Here is a 25,751-nt window from a genome sequence, read left to right as displayed (position 1 = left end):
TTCGCATCTCACAACAGTGAATAGTGTCTTCCCACACATACCCCACATCCTCTTAGAATTTGATCTTGTTTTCTTAATTCTTGTTTTCTTGTTTCCCCATTTTTACTGGGATGAGAAGGATGCTTAATGTTGTTTTGATTTTTATTTCCTTGTGGCTAAAGAAATTGAATATTTCTCCATGTATTTAGTGGACATTTGTACTTTTTGAGACCTCTTTATTTGGCCATTTATTAATTGGATTGTTTTAGATGTTTATAATTTCCTGTGTTCTTTAAACATTCTGCATATTAATTCCTTGTCAGATGGTTAGCTGGCAAATATTTTTTTCCCATTCTGTGATCATTGTTTCCTTTGATGTACAGAAATTTATAATTTGATGCTGTTGCATCTGGCTTTTGTTGTTGTCATTTCTGTTGTACTGGGGCTTGAACTCATGTTCTGGAGTTTGCTTAGAAGGCATTCTGTCACTTGAGCCAGGCCTTCAGTATTTTTGCTTTTAATGTTTTTTGTTTTCTTTTGCTTTGGGTTTTTGGTTGTTGTTTTTTTTAATTCAGGTAGTGTATTGCATTTTTGTTCTGGCCTGCCTCAGACTGCAATCCTGCTCCTTTTTCCTACCTAGTAGCTGGGATTACAGGCATGTGCCACCACATTCACCCCTCGTGTCAATTCATGCTGTCCTGTAGGAGTCCCATTGAGTCTGCTTTTAGCTTCATGCTTTCCTTATTTGCAGTAATTCTGTAGTTTCAGTTCTTGCATTAACGTCTTTGTTTCATTTTAAACTGATGGTTCTACAGGGTAAAACACGGGCATCTAGGTTGAGTCTCATATATTTTGTTATCAAGTTCCCTGACATCATTTGTTGAAAAGGACATCTTTTTTTCCAATGTATATCTTTGACACCCTGTTGAAAAATCAAAGGACTTTCCCATAGTCTAGGCTCACTTCTGAGTTTTCTTTCTGTGGTCTCTGTGCCTATTTTTGTTCCAATGCCATACTGTTTTGGTTACTATGGTTTTAGTCAACCTTTCAGCCATGCACCAGCGTTGAGCACAAAGAAGCTCAGGAAAAGTTCCCAGGCCATGAGCTCAAGCACTGGGACTGGCAAAAAAAAAAAAAAAAACTATCTCTGCCACTGCTTGGTTCATCACAAAAAATTGTTGTTGTTGTTGTTGTTGTTGTTGTTTTTTCCAAACATGCTATTTACTCTCAGGTGCTTTGTAAACCTTCGAAACTAAAGCTGGGATCAATAGAAGAGTCTCATTCGCTGTGAACAGGCCCCCACCAGTAATGATGACATATGCTGTATCTGAGCTAATATTCCCCCAGTTCTTACGTGTGCATGGAGTGCCCTGCCGCACTAACTTGTTAACACGGAGCATTCTGGTGAGCAACCAAAATGTGTTTATTTCTTCTAAAAGTGAACTCAGTGTGCCAGGATCTGCACGTGTAGAGCTCAGCAAAAACATGAAGCTAGGTGTGTGATCCTGTTCCCAATGGCCAGTGCTCTGCGTGTGAGTATGAAAGTAGGAGACAGGTTTTCCAAATAAACAGAGCCTTGAACAAATGCCCTTTAAAGTTTAAAACAACAAGCCTGTGCATTGTATCGGCCTTCAACTTTTTCAGAGTGCTTTAAGTACCTTAACTCTGTTTTAATAAAAAGCTCAGGCCATAGGTTATTTGGTTTGGTTTTTGGGGGGTTTTTTGGTGTGGTTTTTTTCTTCTTCTTCTTCCCAAGTTAGTTAAATAAATAAGCAGTTGTGACACAGCTCCACATGGCCGGCAGCGTTTAGCCGGTAACCATAGGGTTTGAACAGCAGTACCTACGGGCCAGTGTGGTTTGCTTCTGCTGGCAGGAGGCAGACAGAGCTGTTCCAAACTCAGAGAGCGCTTAAAGGGATAGGCAAGGCCGCCTGGGCAGCCGGCTACTTCCATGAAGACATTTTTCTGATGTAACATGAGTGTTGCCTTTTTCTTCTGTTTTCTTTTTTTCTTTCTTTTCTTTTTTTTTTTTTTGGAGGTAATGGGGCCTGAAGTCTAGGCCTGGGTGCTGTCCCTCAGCTCTTCAGCTCAAGGTTCACACTCTACCACTGGAGCCACAGCGCCACTTCCAGCCTTTGCTGCTTATGTGGTGCTGAGGAATGGAACCCAGGGCCTCATGCATGCGAGGCAAGCGCTCTACACTGAGCTTCCTTCCCAGCCCCGAGTGTGGCCTTTTTCTTTGGGTGGCCAGAGTGTGCTGAGCAGCAGACCCCAGGTCTTCATAGCCCCTCAAATCCTCTACAGATTCCTTCACATACCACAGAATAGCCAAGTTTGCTGACACATTTTTTGCATTTTATGAGCCTTACTAATGGCCTTAAAATAAGTGACATTGTAGGGTTTGCTGAATTATGGATGCTTTTTATTTAGTCATAGGGCCACAGTTGTTCTGTGCCTTTGCTCTTGGCAACCCCCCCCCCACATCCATCTCTAATTTAAAAATGTGATTCACTAGGAAAATATGATTGCATTAATCAAATTCATTTAAGAGCCAACTTTTCAGGAACCCATCTATTTCTGTAAAGCGAGAGCCATGTATAAATGTCCTGTTTGGTGCCAGCACTCAGCTTTTCCCTGACTCAGTTGCTCCAGTGGCCTTTCAGTTGTCCCCCCATAAATCAGGCCCTCTGCCTGTGAGGATTACTTACCGGGTCTGGTGATTCTTGCCAGGGCTCTGATAGTGACCGCGGGCTGATATAAATAGGCTAGGATTCACCACTGGCTATTTTTATGACCAGGGCTTTCTAAGTTGATTTCTCTGAACCCAGACGGATTTCTTCCCAGCAGCTTCTGCTGTTTTCCTCCACACAAAGAATCTCCCCCCCACCCTTTGTTGGTCTGCCTTTCCCCTCCCCCAGCCAGCTGGTGTCTGCAGAAATTAGAAGGAAGGTGAGTGCCTGGGGGAGTTCCATGGAATCTCGTATCTTCACCCCGCTGGGTATCATCTTTCTCGCATCCACCCTGAAAATGGCACACACCCCGCCCGATGGGCGGCGGGATCTGAGCGGGGCAGCTTTGTCTAAAGTAGACCTGTACCAGTTCCTAATCGGGGACCGTCTACCTTCCGATCTGAATGTGTGTTTCACAGCATCTCCTCTCCTCAGTCTCTGTAAGTGTGCCCCGCTGCAGTGAAAAATAACTTCTAAGTGGTGTGGCTGCCAGGGAGCCGGCGGGCCTGACTCCCCCAGGACAAGGGCTCCTAGAGGCCCTGGCCAGCCCCACCCAGCCGGCTGGCTCCAAGCTCCACCGCCCCCCCCCCCCCAGCACCGAGAGGCGCCTGGAAGGGGCCCGGGAGGGGCCCTTCCTTCAAAACTTTCCCAGGTTTTCTTGCTGAAAACAGCACATTCTCGACAGGAAACCAGCTGATTCTGCTCTCTTTTTCACCTTGTGTTTTTCTGACCACACTGTCCTTGGCAGTCAGACTTGTCGGCTGGGGGGACGGGAGGCTGATAGTGTGAAGTGTAAACGTTTACGTTGGCCAGCGTCTGCCACTTGCCAGCAGCTGTGGCGTCACCCACCCCCCCGGGTCCTGAGTGTCTCCCTAACTTGACATCCAGCTTGCTTTTCCATTGTCCCCTGACCTCTGCCCCCCCTGACTACCAACAATCAAGGAGACCTTTTGTAGACTCTGAGTCACCCTACCTCCACTCTCCACAGGCCCCGGGGCTGGGAGCTGTAGCCCAGCCTCACTTCTCCTGTGATCCAGCATCTCGGAGACAAAAACAGGAGGACTCTTGAGTTCAAGGCCAGCCTGGGTGTACACAGAAAGACCCTGTCTCAAAAAACAAAAAGAAAAAAAAAGCCAGGTCACCAATCGTGTCAGTCCTGAGCTTCAGTTCTGCTGTGGCCAGAACTGCCTTCCACCGGAGGAAGTGAGTGAGAGTGAGTGCGGGCACAGAGCTCGGGGCGGCAGCAGGAGTGCAAAGCAGCGGCTGCTCTTGCGGGCATCCATTGTGTCGCAGGCACCAGCACCAGGTGACAGCCCCCTGTGAGCCTGCAGCTCCTCCAGCGTGTTAGCAAAGCCAGGCCAAACACATGAATTGACTCAGCACCGGTGGCTCACGCCTGGAATCCTAGCTACTCACGAGGCTGAGATCTGAGGATCACAGTTCAAAGCCAGCCCAGGCAGAAAAGTCCTCATGAGACTCTTATCTCTAGTAACCTAGTCAGAATCCAGAAGTGGTAGAGCACTAGTGTTGAGCACCAAGAGGCTCAGGGACAGAGCCCAGGCCCTGAGTTCAAGCCCATAATTGACAAAAAAAAAAAAAAAAAAGATGAATTGGCCCCAGTGTGGAAACGGGTAAGGCTGCAATGGTGCTGTTGGCCAGTAGGAGGTGAAAGCCCGGCTTCTCATGTGTGAAGCCACCGCAGGATTTGCAAGACAAAAGTCATTCACTTTGAGTTGCAGTTGGGACCTTTGGGGTCCTGTCTTCCTGTCCATTTGGGGCCGGCAAGCAGTTTCCTGTGCTCATGTGATTCACACTGGGTCAGGGAGACAGGAGCTAGACTGTGTGTTCAGGAAATGCTCTTGTTCCTCCGGGTCTCCCATCTCAAGCACTGACAATTCTGTAGCCAGGAAGTGTCTGCCGCCTTTCTCTCCCTGTGGTCCATGGTGGCCCAGTGCTCTTAGGGCATTTTTATTGGCTCTGCTTTTAAAGGCCTCCAGACAGGTGAGCTAACAAGAGGGGCAAGACTTACCAAGCTGTGAAAAGCTAAAGAGAAACTTCAGGCATGTTTTACTAAGTCAAAGAAGACAAGACCTGATGAAGTCAGAAAAGGTTATGTATTATATCATTCCAACCCCATGACATTCTGCAAAAAGCAAAATTATGGAGTCAGTGAAAGGATCCTTGCTTGCTGGGGGCTTGTTGGGAGGGAAGGAGGGAAGAGGAGGCAGTCCACAGGCAGTTTAAATTAGGAAACCTAGTTTAAACAAAACCTAGGCAGCCAGGGGACCCCTGATGTGGCTGGACGGCAGACGTGGGGTGGAGGACTGGGGTCGGGGGGAGGCATCCGGCTCCTTCCTCTCCCAGAGGAAGCTATGGAGGGCTCGGGCCAGCCAGAGAGCACCCCTGAGGTGTGGCAGGAAGCACATTCTGAGCCACAGAGACGACGTGTGGAGAGGTGATGAGTGAAGCAGAAGCCATGTGTGACTGGAACACGAGGGCGAGCAGCAAGCCCAGGCCCGGGCAGGTGCTGCGGCCCTCACCGCAGCTCCAGTACAGAAGCTGCTTGACGGGCGCTTGGAGCAGGGCGGCACCGTCGGGGTCCTGTGCGGCAGATAGCTCCAGTGGTTCAGCCTGTGCTTAGCATGCACAAGGCTCCAGCTTCAGAAAAGATCGGGGGAGAGTGAGAGCTGCCCCCAGTGTGGAGGACAGAGCTGACAGCGGTCTGGCCAGGGGCAAGGAGGGCCGCAGGGCTGCGCAGGCCGGATGGCGGGCGCGTGGCAGGCGGGTGAGGAAAGGCCTCTGGTGCTACCCCTGCTCCACACACACACACCGGGGCTGGAGCAGTCAGAGGAGGGGGCGACTGGAGCCAGGGCTGCCAGACGCAAGGCAGGCGTGGCCCTCTGGAGAGTCTGGCCAGTCGCTGACCAGGGCCTGGGAACGGTTAGATTCTAGAATGAGCATTTGACCGCCTTCCCATCTCAACAGTAGCCCACGCCCAGTTGACAGCTGAGCTCACTGAAACATACAGAAAAACTTGAAATGAGCCAGAAAACCAACGTAGTTAAATAAGAGAGTAGCTTTCACGGGGCTTTGAACAATTGTTCATTTCAAGTGGCAAAGGTAAGTAACAGAAACAAACCTCATTTTTCTTGACTCCACATTTCTCATCTGGCAATTAAAAAAAAATCTGCTGGTTATAAGGTTTCTTCCCAGCTCTGCAGGTCTGGTATCATAAAAAATGTCATAAAGCGGGGCTTGCCTTGCATGCCTGAGGCCCTGGGTTCAATTCCTCAGCACCACATAAGCAAAAAGAAAAAAGCCGGAAGTGGCGCTGTGGCTCAAGTGGTAGAGCGCTAGCCTTGAGCTGAAGAGCTGAGGGGCAGCGCCCAGGCCCAGAGTTCAAGCCCCACAACCGGACCCAAAAAAAAAAACCCAAAAACAAAAAATGTCATAAAGCTCAGTTTCTCTGTCTTTGGGAGGGCAAAGGGGGGCAGACCAGGCAGGACAAAGGGCAAACAGAGGCAGCAGATGTGCTCAGTAGACACCGGGTGAAAAATGAACTGTACAGCTTGCGGGTGGGGAGGCCAGGGAAAAACTGTGGGAGAGCGCGGCAAGGGTGGTACTGTTCAAAGAGAAATGTCCTCATTATCTGAGCCGGGACCGCACAGGTGCACAGCCCCTCGGGCAGGACAATGGGAATGAGGAAGCCTCCTTGCGAGCTGAGGGGCAGTCACTAACCACAGCAAGCCAGCAAGCGAGACGGGCCTGCGCCCCGGCCCTGCACGCACAGGCCCGCCCGGGCCCTGCACAGCCTCTGCCGGCCCCTGCGCACTCGGTCGGAGCTTGCCTCCCTGAGCTTGGGAGCCCATGCGCTCAGGGTTCTTCTGGGAGAAGCTTTCTGTCTCACCGGTTTTCATTCGGTTGTCCTCTGCCTAGAGATGTGCCTGGCATGGGAAGTTGCTAGAACAGGAAGAGTCTCCTTGCTGGAGCACCTAGCGCTCAGACACTGAAACCCAGAGCAGAGCCTGTTTGGACCTTGCCAAGGTCTCTGTGTCCCCTCCTTTCTCATAGCTGAGGCGATTGGGAATGCCCCGTGTGTGAGGGGGGGTGCTGGTGGTGCTCTGAACTGACTGACGGGGCATCCGCAGTGCGGGGAAGCTGCCCAGGCTAGGGCTGGGCCCCGGGACGCCTCTCCTCGAAGCTGGGGAGCTGGGAAGGGGAGACCCCATCAGTCATGAGGTCTAGTCTCCACTTCCAGGGCTCATTCATACCCAAGAGGTGCATCCAGCTTTAAAGTTGGTTGGTGGCTATTTTACACGACTGTCAACAATCAGCCAGCCGCAGCCTTCAGACCAGTCTGCGGCGTGCACCGCCCTGGCTGCGGAGCCTGAGGTGGCTGTGATTGGACTGTTTGCACTCAGTGTTAGAAGGTACCTGTGCTCAAGTTACTAGACAGCTGTGGCTCTACATGGAGCAGGCCCGGGGTCGAACCCATCCTGCCACTAGCCAGCTGTGAGGCCTCCAGCCCCCCACTCTTCTCCTCTCAGCCTCGCGTCTTTGACTGTGGAATGGATTCGCTGGCCCCTTGAGGGGCTTCTGGAGGGACTGAGGAGAACGTGTCTATGGGCGCGGCTGTGCAGTGCCTGCTGGGCGGGGATGAAGTCCTGTTTCCAGGTACAGCCTTGGGTGCTTCTAATGCAGTCCACCCCAAGCCGGTCCCAGAGACCCCCTGGTGTGGTACTGGGTTTGTAAATGTTGGCTGGTTTTCTTTTCTATCTCCCTGTTTGTGGGGACTGGTGACGGGAATGTCCAGTTCTCTGAAAATGAGACTCACCAAGGATCTGAAAATCTGCCTGAATTTTCTCTGAAAACTCTCAGCCAGAGATGCTCCCTCCTCTCAGTGCCCACCCCGTGTGAACTTCGTCCTCCGAGCCTGTCTCTGGGCCTGGAGGGAGGACACAGGAGGACTACTTCTAGCATTGTCCTTTGCAGCCCTGTGCTCCAGTAGGCAGAAGAGCAACATAGGAAGTGGGGTTCAGAGGCCCCAGAAGGGGGGTCTGCACCACCTCCTTACATAGGGAGCCCTGCATGTCCGCCTGCCACTGGGGGGCCAGCTGGGCTTCCGCAGGAACCCGGTGTGTGCACTGCCCGATTTCCCTCCACCCTCGAGCGGAAGTGCCCTGCTGATACTGGCACAGAGCCACGCAGGCTCTGCAAACAGAAGTTTACTTAGTGACGTCAGAGTGCTTGTGCCCCACGTGATCTCCGCTTGCAGCCAGAACACAGCTCGATCCGCCCAGCTAACGCGGAAAAGCCAAGCCAAGGCAGGGCAAGGGACTGGAGGGCGGCTCGGAAGGCTGGCGAGCCTTGTGCTTCCTGCCGTCCTGACGGCGCTGAGCGGCCGCAGCCCCCAGCCACAGCACTCTGCTGCCCGCCCCGGTGTGGGAAACTGTGATCGAAAGCTGACTGGAAAGAACTGCTTGTATCATTCCAAGTGGGGAGCCCCAGGCCAAAACAGACAAGACCGGTTTTAAAAGTCTCAGTTCAAAGCAGCTTGAGACTTTGTTTTTCTCTTCACTGTTCTCTCCCTCAGAGGGGACCCCCCCAGTCCCTCCCTTTCCGGCTGCCCCATCCTCAACTGAGTTGGGGCCCAGCCGAGGTTCGCTGGGAGCACAGGAAGTGAGGCCTGGCCTTCCGGCCGCCAGCAGCCAGCCAGCACATTCAGCTGCGCCCCCTCCAAAACCACAGCATGTTACAGAAAGCCAGGAGTGCCGTGCAGGGTGAGGGCAGCCACTCCATGTTCCTCAGGGAGGAGAAGACTCCGAGGAACGAGGGGACAGTCTGTCTGGGATGCACATAAGGAGCACCAGGGTTAGACATCCACCTTTGTCCTGGCTCCTGAGAGATCATTAGAAACAGGGCCTATCATCCGCCAGCAAAGGTTTAAACCAGCGCCACGGACAAGCCTCACACCTCTGCATTTTCCCTAGCTTCTTCAGATTTTGGTATGAAATTTAAGGACACTTGTTTCTCTATGCAAATCTCCTATTACCTGTGTCCTGAAAAGTAGACACAAGGTCCCCTTCCTCCTCAGTAGCCTGAGTGACCAACTCAGCCAAATGGCATTCACTATAATTCCTTTCTGTGGACTCTTTGAATTCTTGTTTGCTTATTATAGGTCTGTGTCAGTGGTCTATTCCCTGTTGGCTTAGTTTTGGTAGATCAAATACATCTAGAAATGTGCCCATTTTTTTTTCTAGATTTTCCAGTTTATTTGAATATAGTTGTTCACATGTTTCTTTGTGATCATCTGGATTTCATTGGTATTTGTTGTGAGGTCCCTTTTTATATCTCTCATCTTATAAATTTGGGTCTTCCCTCCTACTTACAGGTTAGATCTTCTAAGGGTTTATCAGTCATACTTATTTTTTCAGAAAAACAGCTTTTTGTTTCATTGATTTTGGTGTGTAGTTTTTTGTTTACTGTCAGTTTTATTAACGTCTCTCACCTGTAGCAATTCTTTCTAATTTTTGAGTTGTCCTGTTCTTATTTTTCTAGGAGCTTCAGATGCATCATTGGGGCTGTTTGTGATCTGTCTGTGGTTTTGACGTAGGCACTCAGAGCTGCAGGTTCCACTCAGTACTGCTTTTGAGGTATCCCCAAGCTTCTGGTCACATATGCTTTCATTTTCACTAGATTCTAGGAACTTTCTTAGTTCTCCCCTTAATGCTTCAGTGACCACATTCAACAATGTGCTAGTCAATCTCCATAACTATTTTCTGTAAGTTCAATGTTGGATTCTAGTTTAATTCCATTATGGTTTGATAAAGCACAGGAAATTATTTAAGTTTCATTTGTATTTGCCAAGACTTCCTTTATGTTCTAAAATGCACCTTAATTTGGAAAAAGTTCCATAGGGTGCTGAGAAGAAATGTGATTTATGCAGCTGCTGGGTGAAATACTATCTAAATATCTGACAAGTTCATTTGGCTTAGAGTATCATTTAATTCTGCAATTTCTTTTTTTTTTGGAGGAGGGTTGGGGGGGCAGTCAGTCATGGGGCTTGAACTCCCAGCCTGGGTGTTATCTCTGATCTCCTTTTGCTAGCTCTCTACCACTTTGAGCCACTTCTGGTTTTCTGGTGCTTAACTGGAGACAAAAGTCTCACAGACTTTTCTGCCTGAGTTGGCATTGAACTATGGTCCTCAGTTCTCAGCCTCCTGAGTAGCTAGGATTACAGATGTGAATCACCAGTGTCCAGCTTAATTCTGAGATTTGTTGACTTTTTTTTTTTATAATTTAGATGGTCCATCCATCAGTAAGGGTGAGACACTGAAGCCTCGCGGTTACAGTGACAGGGTCTGTATGTAGTCTTAAGTCCAGGAATATCTGTTTACTGAACTTGGGTACACCAATATTTGGTTTGTGTATTTTTACAATTTTAACTTCCTCTGTTTGGACTTTTCCTTTTATTTATATGAAGTAATCTTCTTTGTCATTTTTGACTAATTTTAGTTTTGAATCTATTTTGTCACATATAACAACTGCCTGTTTTTTTGGGGGGGTCCACTTACTTGGAAAATTGTTTTCCATCCTTTACCCTGTATTTATGTTCCTCGTGAGATGTGTTTTTTGTAGACAACAAGGGGCTGGGCCTTTGCTTTTGTTTGTTTTTTGTTTTTGTTTTGGTTGGTCGTGGGGCTTGAACTCTGGGCCTGGGCGCTGTCCCTCAGCTCTTCAGCTCAAGGCAAGCACTCTACCACTTGAGCCACAGCGCCACTTCCGGTTTTCTAGTGGTTTATTGGAGATAAGAGTCTCCCAGACTTTCCTGCCTAGGTTGTCTTTGAACTGTGATCCTCAGATCTCAGCCTCCTAAATAGCTAGGATTACAGGTATGAGCCACCAGCACCCAGCTTTGAGCCTTTGCTTTTTTGTTGTTGTTGTTTTTTATTGTGAAAATACTGTACAGAGGGGTTACAATTACATGGGCAAGTTAATGAGTACATTTCTTATCAAGCATTGTAGCCTCCTCCTTTGTTTCCCCTTCCCATCCCTTCCCATCCTCCCCCTGCCCCCCGACCCAATCCTCCCTGCTCCCCCCCCCCACCAAAGTTGTAAAGTTTGTTTTCGACATAACGACTTGTACATCTCATTGTTGCAATGGGTCCACCTGTATCCCTATTTAAATGATTTGTTTTTCCCCTTCCCCTCCACAAATTATACCGACATCAAATACAGTGAAAGCAGGGGTTATACTGTGGGGGAAGGACATACAAAGCAACAACAACAAAAAAATCTTATAAATGTGTTAGAAACAATCGCATGAAAGAAAAAAAAATTGAATACATATCTTAGGGTTCATTTCCCTAACAGAGCCTTTGCTTTTTAATTCAACTTGCCATTCTGTGTTTTCTGAGTGGGGAGTTGAGATTATTACTCAATGTTAAAACTGAAAAAGTATGACATATTCGCTGTCTCTGTGGTTGTTATGAATTTTATTTCTTTTCTGTTTCTCCATTGCTATGGTATCTCATCTAGTAGAATGTCTCTGTTTTCATTTGTAGGATTTCAAACATTTTCTGCAGTGCTGGTTTTATGGTCATGAATTTCTTTAGCTTTGGCTTATCATGAGAGCTTTTCATTTCTCCTGCAAGTATAAAGGGTATCTTTGCAGGATACACTGATCTGGCAGTTTCTGTCTTTCAAGTCTTTTATACCTTCCTTGCATTTACAGTTTGTGTTACTCTAATGGGATTGCCACTTCTCCTTTGCAACTTTCATAATTTTTTTTTTTGTTTAGTGTTGTAACCATAATATGTCTAGTTCTGTGGGCACGTTCAGTTGATGATGTTTTTTTTGTCAAGATTAGGGAGATTTTATTATTTTATTTATTTTTGTTTGTTTTTTGGGTCTGGTCGTGGGGCCTGAACTCTGGGCCTGGGCGCTGTCCCTCAGCTCTTCAGCTCAAGGCTAGCACTCTACCACTTGAGCCACAGCACCACTTCCGGCTTTTTTTCTTTTTGGTTATGTGGTGCCGAGGAATCGAACCCAGGGCCTCATGCATGCAAGGCAAGCGCTCTACCACTGAGCCACCTTCCCAGCCCTGTTACTATTTTATTGAATGTTATCCTTGCTCTCTGTATCTCTTCTCCTTTTTCTATGCCCACAATTCTTAAGTTTGGTCTTTTGATGCTGTCTTAGAAGTGTTGCACATTCCATCCTTATTTTTTTAGATTTTTCGATGTCTTCAATTGGTCCGATCCCTTTATTGTATCTTCGGTCGCTGATGTTGCATTTCCAGCTTGTTCTGTTCTGATGGCTAGACCCGTGATCCTCAGATCTCAGCCTCATAAGTAGCTAGGGTTACAGGCATGAGCTACAGGACCCAGCTAGGCTTTTGAGTTTTTGTTTGTTTATTTGTTTTTATCAGTCATAGGGCTTGAACTCTGGGCCTGGGCGCTATCCCTCAGCTCTTCAGCTCAAGACTAGTGCTCTACCACTTAAGCCACAGCGCCACTTCTGATTTTCCGGTTTATTGGAGATAAGAGTCTCACAGAGTTTCCTGCCCCGGCTGGCTTTGATCCATGATCCTCAGATCTCAGCCTCCTGCATAGCTAGGATTACAGGCGTGAACCACCGGCACCCAGCTATAATTGAGTTTTTATGCGACTATTCAGTTCTTTGTTCCAAGAATTTAATTTTTTTTCAAGATTTTTACATTCCTCTGTCATATTCTTCATTTTTAATTTTTTTTTATTTAGCTGTTTGCTTGAATTCTCTTTGAGCTCATTGTTTGTATCTTTGAATTCCTCCATCTGATTATCTGTCTTCTCTACATTTTATGGCTCATTCTTGTCACATTTTTAGTTCATTGTTTGAAATTTCTTTCTATGATCACTTAAATAATTTATTGTGAATCTTGTCAGCTTTTGAAGGAGCTATGCTTCCATGTTTATATTGTAGATTTAGTTAATGTTGGGTAATTGGCAGGTTTCGGTGTATTTTCCTGTTACCAGGAAAATACCAGAAGTGTGGCTCAGTAGTCTAACATTCAGTTTCAATGCATAAGGCACTGTGCTAGACCTCTTCTCCATTTAGGGTGAGGAGTCTTAGCTACACAGGCTAGGGTAGTGCATGAACAAAAACCTTGTGTTTCTAGCAATCCCTAATGAAGACCTATCTTTAGATGAATATTGAAGCAAAGACGTATCTTTATTATCTTAAAGTGGAATTCAGCTTCCCTTCCCCGTGCTGGAGTGCCTGGCCAGGCTTGGAACTTCTCACTGTTCTGGTTGTTGTTGCTTTCAATTGTTACTATATACTGGATGTACAGAAGGGGGTGGTGGTTACATAAGTCAGGTAACAAGTACATTTCTTTTTGGACCGTGTCACTCTTTTTCTGTTGGTCTGATTTCTCTGTGTTGTTTTCTCTCTTCCTGCCCTTTGCTTCTTGGTTCTTGATTCTCTCCCTTTCTTTGTCTCTTCAGAAACTAATCACTTCTGTGTTATCAAAATGTTCTTGAGCATGAAGTGAACATGATAGATTCTTCTAATCTGATCTCTTTCCATCACCTCTTTTTTTTTTTCTTTTATGGTGCTAGGATTGACCTCAGGGCCTTGCACATGCCACACAAGTGTTCCCCCACCAAAGGACACACCCAGCGAAGAGCTTATTTTACACTATGAAGGCATGCTCACAGACAACAGAAAATCATGTTAAACATCTGCTTTTGTCACAAAAAGGGAAATCATTGAAAGTCAGGAATGAGAGATACATTGTGCCTGGCTTTGTTGGTGTGATATTTCAGGGACTGTCACGGGTTGCTTCCGGGAGGGAGACTCATGAATCCTCACAGGTGCTGCCTTGCCGCCGTCAGCGCAGCCTGGCACTGCCCCCTCAAGCCTCACAGTCTTTAAAATTAGGGGCCCTTATTTCTCTTCACTTGTAGTCTCACCTGGAGGTCACGTCCTGAGTCTCAGGCATGGCGAGCCGGCTGGCAGGAGCACCCCCATTCCATTTCGGTGGCGGAGCAGGAGGAGCAGGAGCTTGAGTTTGGCCCAGGGAGGCTGAGGTGGCTCTAAACCCCTCAGTCACTTTCAGCCACTGTGTCACCTCTGGCTCCTTCACCCTGCCCCAGGCGTACCACCCTTCTCCACACGAAGAGCCCAGAAACTTCTCTCTTCTGCTGCTCTTTGCACTGGAAAGTCTGTGTGCGCTGAGGTGGATGTCTTTCCTGGAAGCAGGGGCCCGCAGCTCTCCCATACAGGCCGGGCCTGTGGTGGGAGGGTGGTGGGAACGGGGCGGCGAGCACAGATGTGTTCCGATCCACCTGCCTCCGCAGACATGACCAAGCCGCTGTCTGCCTGGAGCGGCTCCGGCTCAGCGGGAGCAAGGCCCTGCATGCAGCAGCACGCCCCCTGGGTCCTGGCAGAGGAGCCCCGCCTGCCCTGCGCATCCGCAGTCCTCCTGCCGCCGAACATGTGGCCGGGCCCTGTTCCATGGGAAGCTTCCGGAAGTTCCACCTTCGCATTCAAAAAGCCCTAATGAGCTACCTCACAGGGCAGAAATAACTTCCAGGACCCTTTTGTTTTTCATGAAAGACATGCTCCACGGAGAAACCCAGTTTCTTCCCGGCCTGTGCCCTGGCCTGACCTCAGGTGCAATGTGCGCTGTTGCTGAGTGTTTTGCTTCCCCCGCATCGGGGCTCCCGCTGAGCCCGGCGCTTCCTTTGTACCTTCTCTTAGTGATGTGTCATTCTTTGTGTTGGTGTTGCTGTCACAAGGCTGCCCTGACAAAAACAAAAAGAAGAGAAGTAAGGCTTCCCCCTCCCCCCACCATGCTCCTGAGGGTCTCCGTCCACCAGACGAGGTCGGCAGGGTGCCACCGGGTCGTAAGGAAGCCCTTGTGGACCCCACCCAGCCCGTGGGTTGTGAGCTGAGATCCAAGCCCAGTTGTCCTGTCCACGAGCCTGGGAGGCGGGGCAAAGCCCCTTCCTCAGAGATCCACCAGCCCAGAGCCTGCTGGCACCCAGGGGCATCCACAGGCTCACGGGAGCGTCGCGCAGCCTATAGGAAACTGTCCTGACAGCACGGGAAGCTCACCACGAGCATCCTAATCATCGTGAGTACACAGACGGACTGAATGTTCACTCCGAGAACCATCCTAAACCCTTGCCTGCTGTCGTTTCCTGCCGCCTTCTCCAGAACTATCCCTGAGACTGAGGAATGGCAGCAGGCCCGTCCCCACCTCCCTGCCGCCGCCTCAGGCACTGGGAGGGAAGCAGGCAGCACAGCACCCAGCGGCCTCTCCTGCCCTCTGAGTGTTTGTGTTTCCAAAGGTGAGAAGAAAACGTACACCGTGTGGTTCAGTGCCGAGCAGGCTTGCTCTTTTAGCTGCTTGTTAAACAAGCATTTATGGAGCGTGATTTATTGACTTATGCATGACTTGGGAGTTTCCAAGCGTATGCTGGAGCTGGGTTCCGTGTGATGCAGCAGTGCGGTCACCAATGGCAGGAGGTAAAGCGGTGTGCAGAGAGGTTGGGGAGGGCAGCCCCAGCTCCATGTCCAAGGGAGGTGCCACGAGGCCGGCGAATCAGCCACACGGTGGAGGCAGCATCACACCATCCACCCGGGTCAAAAGACAAGACCAGAGCGCATGTGTAGCCTGTCCGAGGCAGCCCGTCACTGGTGAAAATGAGCCGTTTTATGAAAGGGGGTCCTTGCACCATGGGGAAGGCCTGAAGGTACTCCTGTCCTGAGGCCCCCACCCCAGGGCTGGCCAAAGTGCTGGCTCTGAGCACATGGTGCAGCTGTTTGGGTGCTAACCTGCAGAGCCTCACTGAGGGGCCAGGCACACGGGTAGGCCCCAGCCTGACAGGGATGGGCAGAGCTTGGTGGGCAGCCTCTGGGCAGAGCAGGGGATGGGGGGTGCGGTGGGCAGCATCTTCATCCTGGTGCTGCTCTGAAAGCCGTCTGAGCCTTGGGGGGCCTGTTTGGCATGAGCTTTCTTGGGGTGGCAAAGCTGCTTGACCCTAACCTCCATCCCTGGCTGCAGTTCACCACCACTGTGAGTGTTCGTTTAAACTCAGCAAGACCTGGGCCAACAAACTGAGATGAGGGAAATGAGCCGAGTAGTTATTTATATCGTAAACCTCTTCTGGACTGGATAGCTGCCAGTCCAGCCCTCGCTAACTTGGGAAGAAGGATCCAGTAACGTTGAAGAGGAGCCCCATGTGTGAGCTTGTTTTCAGTTTCTCTCCTGTCTGGGTTTGATGTTGCTCAGAACGAGGGCTTCACGTACCTGCCTCTCAGGGCAGGCGGCATGATGGAGAAAGCCCCGTGCTGCACAGCCGTCTGCCCAGACACATGAAAGCCAAGGCCCCTTTCTGCAGACGACTGAAGACTGTCATTAAGGCTGCTCTCGAGAAGTTGGAATACATGGAGCTGATTCTTTAAAGATGTTATTTCTTGAAGCCACAGTTGCTCTTTCTTTGTTCCTCCCCAAAACATAGCCCTCTGAGCTCTGGGCTGCTGTGCATCACCTCAACAAAGAGAAGGAAGAAAAGGAAAGAAACTGCAAGCAGAGAGGCAGTCTGGTTATAAAAAGGCTGAAAAAGATTGATTCAGGGAAAGAACTATCCTTACTTTCTTAAGCTCCTAAAATATTGCACACTTTCAAGTTACGCCAATTTAAAAAAAAACTCGGAGCTCATCTTGAGCCCTGGCTTCCCAACGCAGTTAAGTTGCAGGGCTGAAGGGAGGAGGGCAGGGTGTGCGGTCCGTGCCTGCCCAGCGGAGCCTGCCCATGCTGCGTCTGCCATGGAGAAGCCTGGGGCAGGCCTGTTCCCCCCTGCCAGGCCTTCGTCCTGGTCACCCACAGCAGAGGATGCCCACTCTGAATAAGACAAGCCCCGGAGACTTACCACTGCGCTAGCCGCATAGATGCCGGTCCCAGCAAAGCACTATTGTTGGGCATTGGCACGAGACAGCCGAGGTAAAGCAAGATGCCGTCCGCATGGCCTCCGAACACGGTTGCCCTGGGATCCAAGACCACGCCTCACCTCTGCTCACAGCAGTGGCCTGGGGACACAGCCACATAGCTTGGAAGGCAGCGGGGCACTTGCTGTCCAGCCAGCGGCTGCGTGCCCACCCCCAACACTGCTGTGTGGTCCGTGGGAGCAAGAGGCACACAGAGCCTCCGCAGCCAGGCATGCCCACCGGCTCCCCGCTCTCGAACCACAGTGGGCAGCTGCTCCCTGCTTGCGGGGCCAGCTCGGCTCACCACCTGACAGCCCGGGAAGCGCCTTTCTCCTGTGCTCAGCCCACACACTCCCCGCGCCCCCCCCCACCCCAGTCTCCTCGTCCTGCCTCTGCCGGTCTCTCCAGCACAGAGCCCGGCCTTTGCCCCTCTAGCTCAGCCCCTCCTGTACGCACCCATGGACATTTCCGCTGGCTGTCCCAGGAAGCCCGTTCCTCATCTGGGTGAGAGACTTCCAGGGGGAAAGGCTGCCCACCGTTGGTCATCGTTTTCTCCCTCGGCCGCAGGGAGGGCGGGGCTTGTTTCTGTGTGGAGCACTGCTCCTCCCACAGCAGGTGGAGATGGTGCGTGGGGAGGGTGTGACCGTGGGGAGCAGCCCGGCCAGGTTCTCAGGGCTCCCCGCCTGAGCCCGAGAGCAGCCCCTGTGGTGGGGTCGGACATAGGGAGAGGCGCCCTGTGCTGTGGCCCACTGAGAGCTGTTCTCCACTCCTGACTGTCCAGGAACCTTCCAGAGCTACGGTGCCCGGGACTCTTGCTCATTTTTGCCCTGCTGCCACAGTTAGCCATTTCAGTCCTTTTTTTTTTCTTTTCTTTTCGGTCAGTCATGGGGCCTGAACTCTGGGCCTGGGCGCTGTCCCTCCGCTCTTCAGTTCAAGGCTAGCGCTCTACCACTTGAGCCACAGCGCCACTCCCGGCTTTTTCTTTTTTCTGCTTATGTGGTGTTGAGGAGTCGAACCCAGGGCCTCAGGCATGCAAGGCACGCGCTCTGCCACTGAGCCACCTTCCCAGCCCCATGTCCTTTTCTTTAAAAATTCCCACAGATCCCAGAAAAAGCGAGCCCCAAAGCGCATTGTCCTCCTCAGGGAAACATGGGTTCTGTGTGGCCTGGGGACACGCACCCTGCCAGGCGGCCCTCGGGGGGCCACGTCCTAGCGGCTCAGAAGCGCTGTGAGCCGGCCGCTCACATCGCTCCGCCGCCCACCCGGTGCCCGCTCTGGCGGCTGCTCCCTGACCCCCGTGCTTTGCGCTGGGCGGAGCCTGGGGCTCAGGCAGGCCAGGCTGCCGTGGAGTGGCAAAGCTCCCCTCTTCCTGTGTGTGAGGCCCAGCTCGCGCACACCTGTGGGTGTCCGCCTTCGTGGGCCCCGCCGTGTCTCCGGGCCCCTCCCTGGCCTCGGCCCCAGCACAGTAACAGCGGGGAAGGCGCGGGCCACAGCGGGAGATCCCGTCCCTGTCCCGAGCTGAAGTTCTGGGATTCTGATCCGATTTGCCATCACCCCTGGCTTCACGTCTCCTGCTTCCGTTCCGTGGCTCAGGCACACCTGGCCTCTGCCTGTCCGGCTTGAGGCCTCTACTGCCCCCTCCCGCACACGGCCCCCCCGCTCCGCCCGCAGCGCAGCGTCGGACTTGCCCTGCCCGTCTCTCCAGCGCCCCTCTCCTCCACCTGCTTTCCCTCCGGGCCACCAGCCCGGGGAGCCCCCCCCCCAGCCACTGTCCCCCCCCCTCTCACCTCTCAGGAGGAGCTGGGTCTCTGCGGCCCCAGGCGCCGCCGGCCGGGTGGGACGGGGTCTGGAGGGCCCGTGTTCGCGGAGCCGTCCGCAGGCGCCAGCGCTCGGCCTCCTGGCCTGCGTCAGCAGCGCGTCCGCTGCTGCCGCGCGCTGTCGTGGCCCTCCCGGCTGTGGAGCCACGCTGGGTGCGTCCAGAGCGGCGCTTGTCTTGGCGTGAATCCTGAAGCTATGGCTGAATGCGTGGGCTGAGTACTTTCTAGAGAAGACAGGTGGATTTGGTTGGGCTCGTGGTGTGGAGGCTGGGAAGTCCAAGCGCCCAGCCAGGGGCTGCCGCGTCACGGCACGCATCACGGCCCGGGGCAGGACATCGCGGGGACCAGCGGGCCACTCTCCTTATAAAGCCACGCTGCTCTCACGGCGGCCCCACAGCACGGCCCACCTGCCTGCCTGCCCGCGTGTGTGCCTGCCCGCGTGCGTGCCTGCCCGCGTGCGTGCCTGCCCGCCTGCCCGCATGCCCGCGTGCGTGCCTGCCCGCGTGCGTGCCTGCCTGCTCTGTGCCCGGCTTCCCCGGCTCTTGGGCTCGGCCTTTCGTGTTCCCAGTGTGTCTGAGACAGAGTAGGTGCAGTTTGCTGTCCTTCCTGCTTTTGGGCTCCCTTCCTCCTCTCGTTTCGTTCTCACCCTCTGGTTTCCCATGTGAAAGCGCTGGTGTCCACAGGTGGGGTGACTGCCGCCCGTCACCGCCCCAGGGCTCCTGTGCTCAAGTCCCCTTCGCCGTGTCTCTGCCTCGCCGGTTCTTGTTTTGATCGTGCCGGGTGGAACCCATGGCGGCGCCAGCGAGGCCAGCGCTGCCCCGAGCTGCACCCAGCCCGCGCTGCCTCACCTCTGCCTTGGGAAGTTGGGGTCAGGGTCTGTGTGGTGACCAGATCACAGTGGTTGGCCTTGCGGGGGGCAGGAAGCTGCTCACGTGTGACGGTCCTGGCATTCGCGGGGACCCCGGGGCGCCTGCATCGCCTTCTCATGAGGGGTGTCCCCATGTGCTGCGGTCCGGTGCTCCCCCCCACCCCCACCAGGCTGCAGCAGGCTGCCTGCCGCTGCCCCTGCAGGTGGAGAACAAAGGCGCAAAGGCGTCTACCCCGAGTCAGGACCTGGCCCGGCCCTCCGTCTCTAACCGCTGCAGTTAAAGTGCAGGCCAAACGTCTGGGCCGCAGCAATGGCCGTGTTCTCCACCTAAGCCCGGGCGCTGGCGAGCAGGCCGGGCATGCGGCCCCGGGTTAAATCCACACCATCCCCAGCTCCACGGGAGGCTGGCGCTGCCCGTGCGGCATCCTGTGGTTCCTGACATTCAACAGAGTCAGGGATAAGGAAGACTCGAGCCCTCAGTCCCACCACCACACGCCGGCCTTGTGCCCACCTCGGTGCAGCCAGGCCTTGGAGGTGGCCGTGTTTTAGTGATGCCTCCTGGAGGCTTCCAGACACCTCGGTCCCTGAGGCCTGTTTTCAGATGCAGAGCCTGCTGGGTGGGACCCCAGGGCCTCCTGTCTGGAAATTTCGGTGGGGATTCCCAGGGCAAGGCCAGCCTTCCCCTAGGAAGCCGCTGCTGCCCTGCCTGCAGCCAGTGTGTCCCCCAGGTCCCCAGACACCAAGACCCCACTCCCCGCCGCGCCAGAAGCGCTGCAAAGACCCTCAGGAGGCCAACCAGAGCCGTGCAAGCCTTGTTTTCTGTGTGTTCCCTACCACCTCAGACCTGCTTGTCAGCAGGCGTAAGGCCTCCGGCGCTCCGGCCTGTGCCAGCCGCACAAGCGCAGGCCCCCCCGGCCTTCTCCCCTGTGTGTGTGTGGGGGACTGCTGCTCACTCCCTGGGACACAGTGGCACCCCTCTTGCGGTACCTCAGGGTCTCCCCACCGGTGGGCTGTCTGGGAGTCCTGTGCCTTTCTGGCTGGAGGTGAGATGAGTTTCCCCGGCTGCTCAGCCCCTGCTCTCCCCAGCCTCTGTTTCCCTCCTGCACCCCCTCCAGGATACCCCCAGCCTCCTTCCTGTATCCAGCCTTACCTTGGTTGCTTGGGGTAGCAGATTTGGACTTGTGGCCCAGATCTCAGCACCGAGTGTGCAGGCTGGGTGTCTGCCCTCCTTTGCTTGACCTGTGCCTAGGCCCGGCCCGCCCTCCAGCCTGGCCGCATCAGCACAGAACATCTTCGGGTGGGGTGTGGCGGGACCGGGCTGCCACGTGTACACTGCCCTGCTCCTCCACTCATGCCTTCCCTCTCCTCAGTCCCCACCATGCACCCCAACTCCCCGCCATGCACCCAGCCCTGCCATGCACCTAGCTCCCCGCCATGCACCCCAACTCCCCACCATGCACCCCAACTCCCTGCCATGCACCCTGTCCCGCCATGCACCCCGGCTCCCCGCCATGCACCCCAACTCCCTGCCATGCACCCCAACTCCCTGCCATGCGCCCAGTCCCGCCATGCACCCCAACTCCCTGCCATGTACCCAGTCGCACCATGCACCCCGGCTCCCCGCCATGCACCCCGGCTCCCTGCCATGCACCCAGTCCTGCCATGCACCCAGTCCCGCCATGCACCCCGGCTCCCTGCCATGCACCCCAGCTCCCCGCCATGCATCCCGGCTCCCCGCCATGCACCCCGGCTCCCCGCCATGCACCCCGGCTCCCCACCATGCACCCAGTCCTGCCATGCGCCCCGGCTCCCCTGCCATGCGCCCCGGCTCCCCCGCCATGTGTCCCGGCTCTCCGCCATGCACCCAGTCCTGCCAAGGCGGTGTCTCCCCTCCCTTTCCTCTCCTCGGCCTTGGCTGGCCCAGCTTGCTGTCACGTGCCTCCTGTCGTGCCCGCTGGCCTGGCTGGCTGTGGCTGGTCACTGTGGCACTCCAATGGCGGAGGCCAGGACTCTGTGCACACCTCCTCACCTAGCACCCTGTGGCTAGGGAGACGCTCCACAGAACCCTCTGGAACTGGAGGCTGGCCCTGAAGTCCATGCCTGCCACGCTGGCCTTGTGGACAGGATACCCCAAAGGAGAGAGGTGGTCTTTACTCCTCCAGGCTGGTAGGGAGGCAAGCAGCCATCCTTTAAAAGGTGCCAGGTGGGCGTCCATGGCTCATGCCTGCGATCCTAGCCGCTCAGGAGGCAGAGATTGGGAAGATCATGGTTTGAGGCCAGCCAGGGCAAAATAAAGTTGGTGAGACCCCATTGCAAACAACAGCACAGTGCTAGGAGTGCCCTAGCACCCCAAGATTCTGTGTTGCGCCGACAAGAGGCCAAGAGCTCAGACCAGCCCCTGCCTGAGGCCTTGCCCGGGCCGCCCATTGGGTCCCAGACTGTGTGCAGAGCTCCCACGTCCCACGCCCCTGCCAGGCTGAGCCATGGCGGAGGGGTCTGCTGCCTGCCTGCCCGCCCTCCCGCTGTCCTCCTGGCCTGGGGCACCAAGTGCCCTCTGTGACTTTCATGTCCATGCCACAAATCCTTTCCGTCCTCCACGGAACCGTTCAGAAACAGCTGCATCAGGAGCTGAGCTGGGGGTGTGAGGGGGGTCAGTAGGATACCCAAGGAGAAGGCAGGGCAACGCTGTTGGGGGGACAGGAGGAGCAGAGCTGGAGGGAGAGGAAAAAGTCCAGGGCAAAGTCAAGGAAGCTGCCATCTGGGCCAAGTCCTCGGTGCCCAGGGGGCAGTGCAGAGGTCAGGGACAGCCAGGGCTCCCCATGCCTGGGGAGTCAGAGGTGGCAGTGTCTGGCAGATTCTGGTCAGGGCCAGCTGTGGGTGGAAAGCTTGAAGTCAGCAGGGCCAGGGCACAGAGAGCCAGCGCCCCCCCCCCCGCCCCTACGCACAGGAAGCTCGGGTCTCAGCCTCCCTGTGCCACTGGAAACTGCAGGCGCAGGGCTAGAATCTGGGGTGCTGTGTGGGCACAGGTGGAACCCGTGTGGTTCTGTGGGGACGTGGTGTGGGTGGAATCCGTGGTTCTGTGGGGACGTGGTGTGGGTGGAATCCGCGTGGTTCTATGGGGACGTGGTGTGGGTGGAATCCGTGGTTCTATGGGGACGTGGTGTGGGTGGAATCCGCGTGGTTCTGTGGGGACGTGGTGTGGGTGGAATCTGTGGTTCTGTGGGGACGTGGTGTGGGTGGAATCCGTGGTTCTGTGGGGACGTGGTGTGGGTGGAACCCGCGTGGTTCTATGGGGACGTGGTGTGGGTGGAATCCGTGGTTCTGTGGGGACGTGGTGTGGGTGGAATCCGCATGGTTCTGTGGGGACGTGGTGTGGGTGGAATCTGTGGTTCTGTGGGGACGTGGTGTGGGTGGAACCCGCGTGGTTCTGTGGGGACGTGGTGTGGGTGGAATCTGTGGTTCTGTGGGGACGTGGTGTGGGTGGAATCCGCGTGGTTCTGTGGGGATGTGGTGTGGGTGGAATCTGTGGTTCTGTGGGGACGTGGTGTGGGTAGAATCTGTGGTTCTGTGGGGACGTGGTGTGGGTGGAATCTGTGGTTCTGTGGGGACGTGGTGTGGGTGGAATCTGCGTGGTCCTGCGGGGACGTGGTGAGCAGGATCTGAGGGTCGGAAGACCCACAGCCCCAGCTTCCCAGCATGTGTGGGTCAGCGTGCACAGCGCTTGGCGCTGGCCTTGCCCCTCAGCTCAACACCCACAAGGGCTTCCTCCCATTCCGTCTGCCTCGCCCCAGCCTGAGGCTAGCAGTGCTCTGAGTGCCGGCTGCCGGACCCCACCCTGAGCACGAGGGTAATGTGCAGGGGGGGGATGCACACGCACCTCACACCCAGGACTGCGCCACCCCATGAACACCGCAGGAAGGAGTAGACGCCCATAGGGGCCAGGCAGGGGCTGCTGTGCCCGGAGACACACCCCAGGCCTTCACTGCTCCCCCAGATTCTGCAGCGTGCTTGGGGGGGATCCTCAGGCAGGGCTTGCCCCTCCCATGGAGAAGCGCAGCTGGGGTGGCGGGAGCTCCGGTCCCTCCTCCCACGCGCTCCCCGCGGTGCGCTATTGGAAATGTTTACACTTACCAAAGGAACACTTTTAACACACCCACACCCGCCAACACATAATTGTGCCATTCACAGGGTAATTACGGTGTTGATAGAACCTTGGTTTGTGGCAGCCCCCAGAAGTGAGGTCCAGAGACAGCCTGGGGTGGTCTGGGCTCAGGGGTCCGTCTCTGGTGATACAGAACGAGGCCCACTGGGCGCGGCCCAGCCCCTCCCGCCGCCAGGGCCCTCCCCTGCCCCTCCTCTGCAGCTCAGCGCGGCCCGGCCGCCTCGCCCACCACTTTCTGTGCTGGGGCTGTGTCAGAGGGACTGGGCCAGGCCCATGGTGGGGTGACCAAGACCCACGCAGAACGAAGCCACTCAGCATGGGGCGGGGGCGGGCCATCTCCATCTCTGTGTTGAGTGGTGATCCTGTATGTGCTGTGGAGAGCCAGTGTGGGCCCGGGAGAGTCCAGACACGGGAGCAGGGACTCTAACAAGGCTCATGATGATCAAGTAAGGTGGAGAGGCCCCGGCGCGCCCAGCGCCTCCACTCCCAGGGGTCTAAATAAGAGTGTGCATCCTGCCCAGCCTCGCTGCAGTGGACATCTGGAGAGCCTTCCCTGTTCACTTGTAAGCCGTGTGTGATGCTTTGAACGTGTGTGCGTGCACACGCATGTGGTCACATTTTCATTTCTTGCGAGATCACCTAGAGTAGGGAACTGCTGGGGCCAAATGCTGTGAGTGGCCAGGGCAGGGCACCTTCACAGGCCAGGGCACCTTCACAGGCCAGGGCACCTTCACAGGGCGTTTCTGACAGTGAGGAGGGTGGGCGCTGGGGTCTCCCCAGGCCTCCCCTTCCCGCCCGCCTGGCTCAGCCTCGCACGCCTGTCCCTGTGATGGGAGGGGGGGCAGCAGGCAGATGTTTGGAGGGAGAGTTGGCTCACGGTTCGAACCCATAAACGTGTCTGAGAGCTAGTGTGTGCCACGAGCTGCTGACACCTGGCCAGAAGGCTGGGGACAGAAAGCCCAGCAGGCCGCACTGTGCATGCTGGCTTCGGAGCCGCTTTGACAGCCCACCCTCGTGCCCACAGGCTGCAGCCCCTGTAGAAATGGCTCTCCGGAAGGCTTTCCTCACCCTTGGCTGTGGAAGCCAAGCTGGCAGCCATGTTTACCCTGGCTGGGCCCCCGCCACCCGGGCAGTCCACCAGAACACTGTTCAGAGGGCAGGGCTTCAGGAATGGCCTTCTAGTCAGCCCTGGGGCAAGGGGCCCTGGGACCCTCTGCAGGGAGGGGGGTGGGCCGCTCCCTGAGCTTCCCTGGGGACTGTCAGCCCACGTGCAGAGTGGGAGGTGGCGAGGGGTGGGGGCAGGCAGGACCGGTGGGTGGTGATGACAGGAGCAAGCTGGGGTGGCTGTGCGGCCTGAGGTGGGAGGGCTTCACGCTGGCTTCACTCCTGCGGGGCCTTGATCTGCTGAGCGAGGGGGCGGGGCCTAGCCTCCCCTCCCCTCCCCCCCCATGCATGGGGATGTGCTTCTTGCCACAGCTGCAGCCTGGTGAGCACACCCACGGGTGGGGGGAGCCCTGGGCTGAGTGTCTCCCCTTCTCCCCACAGATCTGGGACATGAGCGACGACGAGACCGTGTGAGCCAACCACCCCTCCGCAGGGTCCGCGCCACCCCGGCTGCCGGCTGTCGGAGCAGGCCTGTGCCCAAGACTCCTGAGCCAGGACAGGAGGCCCCCGCTCTGCACCCCCGCTGGGTTTGGGTTCAATAATAACCTTGGCTTGGCCATGCCCATGATCCACGCACAGTGATGGTCTCCCGCGCCACAGTGGTCAAGCTCCCACACTCCTCCCATCTTGGTCCCCAAGACTAAACAGGGCAGTGAGCAGCCAGCTCCAGCCAGGAGCTGCACCCCGCCGCGGGCCCCACCTCACCCCGGGCACCATGGAGACGGGAGCCCCTAGCTGTCTCTGCAGCGGTGGGCACCGGAGGGACCCCGGCCTGGGGACAGGCGGGCCCCCCGGGCTAGTCACCGAGGCAAAAGCCACTTCTCCTCCTCTCCCCTTCTCCCTGGCATGGGAGCAGGGAAGCTGGCATGTCCTTGGAGCCTGGGGCCACCCTGCCCAGCAGCACACGTGACCCAGAGGCTCAGCTTCTGTCTCTGGCCCAGATCTGATGCCAAAGTGGAGTGTGGGGCTGACCAGCAGCAGAACTGCCGTAGGAAAGACTACAGGAGACACAGAAACAAGCATTCCTAACTCACCAGGGGCCCCGTGCAACGCCC

At 55.0% G+C, this 25,751-nt stretch overlaps 1 protein-coding gene across 1 annotated transcript in view; it reads left to right on the top strand.

Annotated features, from left to right (window-relative positions):
- Positions 1-25,175, top strand: part of Atg7 (autophagy related 7) — a 154,315-nt gene extending 129,140 nt beyond the window's left edge. Inside the window, 1 exon segment of the mRNA XM_013010309.1 lies at positions 25,078-25,175. Within this exon segment, the coding sequence (XP_012865763.1) occupies positions 25,078-25,110 (33 nt within the window). The 3' untranslated portion in view covers positions 25,111-25,175.
- Positions 25,176-25,751: the final 576 nt, after the last annotated feature.

Source organism: Dipodomys ordii, unplaced genomic scaffold, assembly GCF_000151885.1.
Source record: "Dipodomys ordii isolate 6190 unplaced genomic scaffold, Dord_2.0 Scaffold12, whole genome shotgun sequence".
Classification (NCBI taxonomy): Eukaryota; Metazoa; Chordata; class Mammalia; order Rodentia; family Heteromyidae; genus Dipodomys; species Dipodomys ordii.
The sequence above is the reverse complement of the archived record's forward strand: the minus strand, read 5'-3'. Positions and strand labels throughout refer to the sequence as shown.